Raw genomic sequence first — 8,738 nt, 5'->3', positions numbered from 1 at the left:
TGTGTGTGAGAGAGAGAGAGAGTGTGTGTGTGTGAGAGAGAGAGTGTGTGGGAGAGAGAGAGAGAGAGAGAGAGAGAGAGAGAGAGAGAGAGAATTATTAGTGCGAATGCATTGGCACTAATAAGCCCCTTGAGGGTTTATTCAAAGCACCCTGTCAAGGCTCCTTCTTACTCCAATGTCCTGCACACTAAATATTATCACTTCTTAACTTGCTATGGTGATGATGGTATGATTTTGAGTGGCTTACGTAATAGCGATTAACTGGCCGATCTTCAGGTGGATGTGGTTGATCTGGGTAATGAAGATGGCTGCGGCCACCTCATAGAGGGCAGTTCCATCCATGTTGATGTTGGTCCCGATGGGCAGCATGTACTGAGTGACACTTTTGTGGATCATGAGTCGGCTCTCACAACATTGAGCAGTGAGTGGTAGTGTGTTCACGCTGGGAAACACACAATGCATGCTTCGTTAGTGAACATATTAGAAATGTACATCTCAAAGATATGCTTGCACATCTAATGATGAATGTTGAAATATCAGCTCTGTGGTACATCATCTCACCTTGACGAGCTGACCAGTGCCTTCTTTAAAGCGGGAACAACCTCCTTGATGACGTCATAGGGGTTACATCTCGTACACAGGAAATAGGTCAGAGGCAAAACTATTGTTGAGTGAATTATGTGCCTGAAACACACAATGAATGCACAATTAATATGGAATCATCTGATATAATTGCTGACACAGTTTGTCTACACAATGCAGCTGCCGGGCAAGAGTATTAAAACGACAAGACTGTAACAGCAATCCCAGGGTCTCAGGAAGTGAGCGAGCATGGCTGCCTTCTGCTGCTCATGTGTGTTTTGGTCTGGTTACGTATAACCAGTAGCTTTTGGTGGATACAATTAACAAATGTGTTGCTTTAGCTTACTGTAGCTTGATGACTCGTTAAGGCTACAAGTGAGGGCAAATTAAATACCTGATTGATATATTATTTAACGCAAGGCTACTACTTTTTACCAAAAAAGGTGGAACATACCCAATAATAACCAGTGCCATGAACTTTCCAATTTGAAAGATAGTTGTCACGTTATCATACTCAATAACATAGCTTGTGGTCAAGAACAGCACTCCAACTGGCAAGAAGCTGAAAGATAACAATGACATGACAAATATGTAGATATTAGTTCAAAAGAAATCAGCTATGTTTTTGTCATTGAAGAAAATGATAAATCAACATAATAATGGATTCATATCGTTGGACGCCAAAACCTGAAAAACGGTCTAAAAGCAAAAGTAACAGGTAAAAGTTCACTAAAACTGTGAGCAGAAAAGGAAGTGGAATTTAACTGTATTTCTCGTTTCATAAGGTTTGTTGTACGAGATTACCTCAGTATCATGTCGACAATTATTTTTGTGGCCTCGTTGAGGGCTTGAAAGACATCTACAAGGACTTTCCCATCTTTTCCAATCCTGTTGAAGATTATGCGGAATATTAAAGCCCACACAATCAGGCCCAAAATGTTGGTTCCATCGACATATTTGACCAACAGTCGTATTTCCGTCATATTCTGTAACAAGAGAAAAATGTCATAGCAAAATGATCATGAATCAAACATCAACGTCTTTCATGTAAACTTCAAAAAACAATCTTCAACAGTGACCAGGAATTTTTTTTACCGTATCCACGCTAGAATTGAACTCATCCGATTCAATTTCATATTCCAACCTATCAGTCTCGTACTACAAAAGATAAATAAAGGTTTAGCAACATATATAATACAAATGAGCAGTTTGTCCTAATTGAAGCATACCTGTCTGAAGCTAGCCTGAATCAGGCATTTAGGCGCCATGTTCCTGTGAACAAAAAACAAGTCACACCATCAGTATGTTTGGAAATGGTGAAACAACCAAGGAATTGTGTCTTAATCAAGGACATTATGCAACACTTCTGTATTAAATGACTTAGTTGAATACTCAAATCTGATTTGGGCATCCAGCAGTCTGCTCTTTTTGATAGCAGACAAGTCAAGGGACAAGTGGAGTCGTATCAATCCGCAGAAAGGAGAACAGTCCATTTAAAGGCAGGTGTCTCCTCCATTGGAAAACCCTATGGAATACTTTTTATATATACATTTTTAAATGAGCAGAGAGCATGGAACTTTGGAATTATGGCGGCAAAGCTGTCCCCAGTAAAGAAATGAAAAAGAGAACAATTAGAAGAAAGGAAAGACAAGGTTTCAGGGTGATTCAAACCCCCTCCATCGCCCTGTCAGTTGTTTGTGTTGCTATAACGGCCAGTTCGCTGCACATGATCTGCACTGAAGAACACCTGAAATACTAAATACTAAAGGAGACGATGAATGGATTTGAGTTCTCTAAATGTTTTAGCTGTTTCTGACTTAAAAGCCTTGCTGAACTGAATATGCAGGGAAAGCAGAAATGTTCTTCTCACCTTATGATGTCCATCAAGGAGTCAATATTGAAGAAGGGCTCAATGTCTTCTGGGTCTTCTCCTTCAACAGAAGGAGAAGACCCTGGTTCGAACATCATCACCAGAAATATCCCTGCAACACAGAATCCATGGTGGAGCGTGAGAATCCAAAACACCCCGTTCATGTGAGAAAGAGCACCAGCAGCTCCATTGAACACAATACTGTATGCAGGTTTGAACATCATACTGTGAATGATTCATGTTTTTTTAAAGGGGCCTTACTATGCTAATTTTCACATTCCTATGTGTTGCCTCTACTCTAACAGTCTCCATGCTTTAATGTGCTGCAGCACCTCTTTTCACCCTCTGTCTGAAACCAGAGCCCAGTCTGCTCTGATTGGATAGCTGGCCGGCTCGCTTGTGATTAGTCAACCACTCAGAGATGTCCCGCCCCTTAGCCTATCATGTACAATGTGTTGGAGCTCTAGCCAATAGAAGCTTCAGGCTACACTACCTTTGTATTTTATACTCAGATTAGGCTTCTGATTACAATTTTACAGGTAACTAGTAATTGTAACAAATTACATTTTTAAGTAACCTTCCCAAACCTGGAAATAAGTCAATATGTAACCTTGTTGATATAGCTGTATTACAACGGTCAGAGTGAGTTCTAAATTGCATATTTACACGCTCAAGTGAAAAGCAAAGGAAAACTTCAAATGCCATGTGCAGCAAATGTGAATAAAAAGAAGCCAAGTCTTGCTCTTACCGATGGACAAAGACATGAGAGTGGTTGAGAGAAGTATGCTGTTGCACGTCCAGCGATTACTCTGTGAGCCTTAAAACCAGAAGCACCTGGAAGAAACAACAACATGAGCAACAGGACGCTAAAGTCATGAACAACTCCAGTTCAGGAGTGATATTTAAAACCTCTGTGAGGAAGATAGAGGCACATAAAGTATGACATCTCTAAATAGAAACCATTGGTGTTAGACATGTCAAACATTGTATTATTCACATAATCACGGCTTGTTTTAAATGCTAAACTTCGAAAGTCAATTTCAGGAATGTTCAAACTTTATGAACATTCTTTTCCCTCTATGATCTGATACAAAAGCAATAACCTCCAACTATGATACACAACTAATCAGTGCTATAATTCTTCTTCTGGGCAACAACTTATATATTTTATTTTAAATATTATGTGCATGACGTGTTTTATTTTCATTTTTACTTTGTCTCTATCTATACTTTTGCTGTAACAATTATAAATGACAAATAAAGGAACTCTGATTCTGAGAATTCAAAACTGCAATGGCTAAAAGTTCATCTCGGGTAGAAACTTTATTATTAATTACAGTAAAAAAATACAAAAATACAAAACCTGACAGTATTCAGTTCTTTGAAATGAATCTGCAACTAAAGATTATTTTGAAAATGGATTCATCTGAATATTTTCTCAATTGATTAATCTATAAAATGCCATAGAAAAGTGAAATATTTATCAAAGGTGATGTCTTTAAAAGTTTAGTTTTGTCTGTGTCAATCCCACACTTATTCACTTTATTATGATATGAAGCGAGAAAAGCAGGACATCTCTGTATTAGAGTCTAAAAACTGGCCGATTTTCCATAAAAATGACAGTTCTTCTTTGGAAATGGTAATAATAATATAATATGTGTTATAAAAATACCACAGCGTAAACAGATGACAGGATTTAACTGTACATGCATAAGGAAATTCATGAAATAGGTGAAGTTCTGGGTCAGATCATTTAAAGAGGATAACGGGTGTACGAATGAGGGGTTTGAATATGTATTGGGAAAGCTTGAGGGCTCACCCCACACCCAACTGAATCCCTGTAATGGAGTAAAGCCTCATTCACCTCTCATTCTAACATATGGGATGAATGGATATCTACTTCTTTAATGGAAGGTCAAATATGGACCTACGTTTTTTACCAGAATAGAACAAAACCTCATTCTTCGTGAAACAATTGTACATTTAATCTGAACAATCCACAGAGTAACACAGTAGACCATTTTATTCTGAACTACTTTCTAACACAGAAATCGTTCAGGTCATTTTGGAGGCGATCACGTGTCATAAAGGTGGCTCAGTGCCAATGAATGGCAAGAAGGAGAAAAGGGGCAGTACAAGCCTACTGTATGTTGTAGCTTTCAAAACACGAATAAGCCTTTGCAAAAGATCAAAGAAGCAGGATGTATTTTTATCAAGATTGTTGAACATTAAACAACAATTCTGACATTTTAAGGGGAGGTTATAATAATGTTTTACTCAGACAAGTAAAAAGTAGAATTCCAGAGCAATAAAAATGCACCATTGATCAATCCATTAAAGGTTGGTCTGATCTAACCAGTAGCTTAAGTTGGCTGATTTTAGCAAACTTTAGGTTAACATTAATAAGTAGGTTTATCGGCAACATTAATCTACTTGTGTTAGTTCTAGCATTTACCATGCTGCTGTAATTGTGACTTGTGGCACTGGAGCTCTTCATCACGAGTTACGCTCTCCTTAATTAAGGGTATTAAGGTTATAGGAGCAGTATGTTCCTTTGAACCCTAACATGTGTTTTGTATCATGTGGGATACAGTCATTTGAGAGGTTGCGTCCATGTGTAAAATGGGTGTGATAACAGTGTAATTATTACAGTCTTATATGGGTGTAATATTGGTGTTACATGGCTGTAGTATCTGTTTAATAAAACAGCGGTGTAATAACAGTATAACATGGGTATAATCTGGATGTAATACAGATGTAATAATGGTCTAACATGGGTGTAAAAGGGGTGTATAAATGTGTTTAATTTCAATTAAATTAATCATGGGTGTAATAATATTATAATAGGGGTGTAATAACAGTGTAATTATGGTGAGAAATGGGTGTAACTTTGCTGCTTCATGGTGTGGTCGAATAACAGTGTAATGTGGGTGTAATATTGGTTTAACGTGGTATAGGGGTGTATTATTGTGTAATATGGGTGTAGTCTTAAAAATAGCAATCAATTACTTTTCCAACATTTTTAAATTGTGAATGCACACAATTGTTCACCTTATTTTATGAGCTAACAGTGTGAGAAATACTGCTGTGGCTTACCTGTTATCAGATTGGTCAGAAGGAGAGGCACGGTCATCAGCTGAACCATCTGCATGAGGATTTCTCCCGGGAAGCCGATGTACTGCTTGTCGTGCTCCGAGATGTGGATGTAGAACTTGAGAAACAAGCCCGCAGTTATACCTGTGAGACAATTTTCGGAGATTTTTTTAGAAATGTTGCAAAGAAAAGGTTTAAATAGCTGGGAACCGCAATTTAGTAATACAATAATACATCTTTTCACCACTTCAGCCATCCATAATCATTTGGGGGACATTTGTAGAGCACTTTCAATTCTTCAACAAAGCTCCATTACCATTAAAACCTTATGTTAAAGTCAGGTTAAATGTAGCTCTTGAATAATTATATGTAATTAAAAAAGGTCACATGATTATAGAATTCCTATTTCTTGATCTTTGTTTCCATGTTTATATTGACTGTATTGAATTTGTATGTTTTGGCGTTGGCTCATTTTATGGCTGGAACACATTTAGACTGGGTCATTTTTTATACATTTCTTAAAATCAAGTGCTGTGCATTGACGTCTAGGTCTGCAACAAGTAACTTTTTTTATTGTCAATTACTATCTTGAAGAATTAGTTGTATTGTCCATAAAATCCTGAAAATGCCCAAGATTATCTCCGCAACCGTTTTGTTTTCTCCACAACTGAAGATGTTGGATTTATTGTCATAGGGTGGTTAAGACACACGGTACATATTCACATTGAGGAAGCTGGAATCATAGAAGTTCAATTTGTTCTCTTAAAAAAAATACTAAAATTGACATAATCAACAACTAACGAATATATCTATTCAACTTTGCAGTTCTAATGCTGTTGGACTGTCCGCTGGATTTATCCATCTGACACATTGTCAATCACTTGAACAAGAAATGTTGCTGTATGCAAGAAAAACCATTAAAAGTGGAACGGCAACAATAGAACTTGGCAACATTTTCATTAAATTACATTCTGTAAAATGTGTAAAACCACTAAAATATATATATAATCATTCTAACCTGTTCATCTCAGTTATGTCAATGACTATGTCAAAATGGATTACATGTTCTTCATTCATAACTGCTAATAATGACTTCTGATGTATCTTCATAAACTGTACTAATGTCATACTATCAGGCAGAATGCCATGACCTTAAAAGTTAAATATTAAAGTGTCTCTTGTTAAACTAAATGGGCGGTAGACATTTGACATGGGGTTATTATTACCATGGCAACTCTTTTATCAGCTCTGTAATGATTTAAATGGTCTACTGGAATTAGATTTAACCTGGAGAGACCATTTGCTACTCTACTACATTTGGAAGCAAATGTTTTACTTTTTACTCCACTATATTTATTTTACAGATTCATTTAGTTACAGGATGGTGTGGTTGCCTTGGTAACAGGTTATTGTTATGACTTGATTATGCAATGGAATCCTTGGGAAAAGAACAATTTCCTCAGTGTTTTATACAGTTCGATTTATCTTACTGATGTTGTCATTCAAATATGCTTTTAATATGTTTTACATTTGTTATTTTATTTCATTTAAGGTTTGTTTCTAATTTCAGTAAAAAGCCACTTCTAAAGCTTTAAATGTGTAACACACTGTAAGAACTAAAATCTTGCCAAGTAAAACTGTTCTAATATCTAGTCATAATATGTCTTTACACTTGCTATAAGACTTAAGAAGATGAAACCATTTTTTTAAGCTGCTGTGGTATTTGTAAAAGATGGATCATCTTGTTTCAAGAAATGAATCTTACTTGATTTTAATAAACACAGTTTTATTGGAAACACTAACACAAGAACATCGAAAACGTTTCCAATCATTTCCTGATCCTGGTAAAATATAGTTCTAAATAATTGTTCAACAAATCTTCCCAAGCAAATGTTCACTTGCCATATTGGCAGGTTAAAGAGTGGAAGTGAAAACACCTTATTTTTATTATAATTTAACTTGATTTATGGGCAGCATTTTTCCAGTGCACAGTCTCTGCCCCTGAACGGCACATGCCGTGTCTACATAGACGTTAACCGTTATATAGCATATTATACTAGCTAACGCTACTTCGATTTCCAAACAAAATAAAGTTGGTAAAATAGCTATGTAGTTTCTTATCACCTACCCAGGACCACAGCCGAGATAACTGCAGCCAGATAGCTGTTTTGAAGCACGGCATCCCGGCATTTCTTCACTAGGCCCCGGCAGTTTCCGAACTCTTGTTCAGGAACGTTAGTCTCCATCTTCCTACAGTCTGGTTGTTAGCTAAAAGTAAATAAACAGATATTAGCGTAAGCACAATTCTGAAATCATATTTAGATAATTTAATAATAAACATTCAGATTACATTTATAACAAACTGACATATTAACTAAAGCTTACTCACCAACAAGTTAAAAAGAGCTCAGCCTGGCTGTTGGCTGAAACTAAACAAACTGACATTCCAAAATACTTAACTGATGCCAAACATTCAGAGAAAACCGTTCAAACGATTTTTTAATTAAATAAAATGTATACATTTGACAGAATAGGTTACTCACCAGAACAGATAAAGTGAGGTCCGTAGCACCAGCTGGTCTCTGTTGAACTTGTTTTAGTGTTTTTATTCAAACTTAATTTCTAATAGACCTAAAGTGATCTATGAAACTCAACAGATCAGGCTCCATGGCAACCCTGAGTCCCTGACACATTACACGTTATGTTATGTAAAACATTCTCATTCTGTTCAATTGTATTTTCTATGAATAATATCTGTCTGCAAAGTAGTTAATATTGTAATGTTCCTTGTATGCACCGTTAGGGGGCGCCATTGCACCAATACTATCAAGCCAGTCATCCTTCCTCCCCTCACAGGTGTTTTCGGTGCTTGTTGGTTAATATCATGTTCGTCATTCAGATTTTCTATTGTAACTTTATTATGTGAACATGACATTTATGCAGGCTTGGGGAGAAACAGATTATATATGGGATTATCTCTTCTCAGGATACAAAAAGGCAATACAACTGTATCGCTTTGCAGTTACAATTAACATAGAGGTTACTGGTAAATTTGTATTTAAAGGGGATCCCTTGAAGGATTATTACAATGCTACAATACATTTTGAAATAAATATAAATAGGCTATAATGTCAGACGTACTGCCTGAAATGTATTCTTTGGTTTTTATGTAGGCGATTTTTCTGAGATCGAA

At 36.5% G+C, this 8,738-nt stretch overlaps 1 protein-coding gene across 5 annotated transcripts in view; it reads right to left on the bottom strand.

Moving 5' to 3' along the window:
- Positions 1-8,219, bottom strand: part of LOC117461876 (excitatory amino acid transporter 3-like) — an 11,068-nt gene extending 2,849 nt beyond the window's left edge. Inside the window, exons 1-12 of one of the 5 annotated variants that reach the window (XM_071206264.1) lie at positions 8,089-8,219; positions 7,935-7,983; positions 7,674-7,813; positions 5,549-5,689; positions 3,201-3,286; positions 2,453-2,564; positions 1,812-1,854; positions 1,678-1,740; positions 1,387-1,568; positions 1,037-1,144; positions 562-684; positions 248-442 (exon numbers count right to left, since the gene is read on the bottom strand). In XM_071206264.1, the coding sequence (XP_071062365.1) occupies positions 248-442; positions 562-684; positions 1,037-1,144; positions 1,387-1,568; positions 1,678-1,740; positions 1,812-1,854; positions 2,453-2,564; positions 3,201-3,216 (842 nt within the window). In that variant the 5' untranslated portion in view covers positions 3,217-3,286; positions 5,549-5,689; positions 7,674-7,813; positions 7,935-7,983; positions 8,089-8,219. The remainder of the gene's footprint in view (positions 1-247; positions 443-561; positions 685-1,036; positions 1,145-1,386; positions 1,569-1,677; positions 1,741-1,811; positions 1,855-2,452; positions 2,565-3,200; positions 3,287-5,548; positions 5,690-7,673; positions 7,814-7,934; positions 7,984-8,088) is intronic. The other 4 variants (XM_071206265.1, XM_071206268.1, XM_071206266.1 and 1 more) reach the window with 4 other exon arrangements.
- Between the last annotated feature and the right edge of the window lie 519 nt (positions 8,220-8,738).

This window comes from Pseudochaenichthys georgianus, chromosome 17, assembly GCF_902827115.2.
Source record: "Pseudochaenichthys georgianus chromosome 17, fPseGeo1.2, whole genome shotgun sequence".
Classification (NCBI taxonomy): domain Eukaryota; kingdom Metazoa; phylum Chordata; class Actinopteri; order Perciformes; family Channichthyidae; genus Pseudochaenichthys; species Pseudochaenichthys georgianus.
Note: the sequence above shows the minus strand (reverse complement) of the source record. Positions and strands in the feature narration are given on the sequence as shown.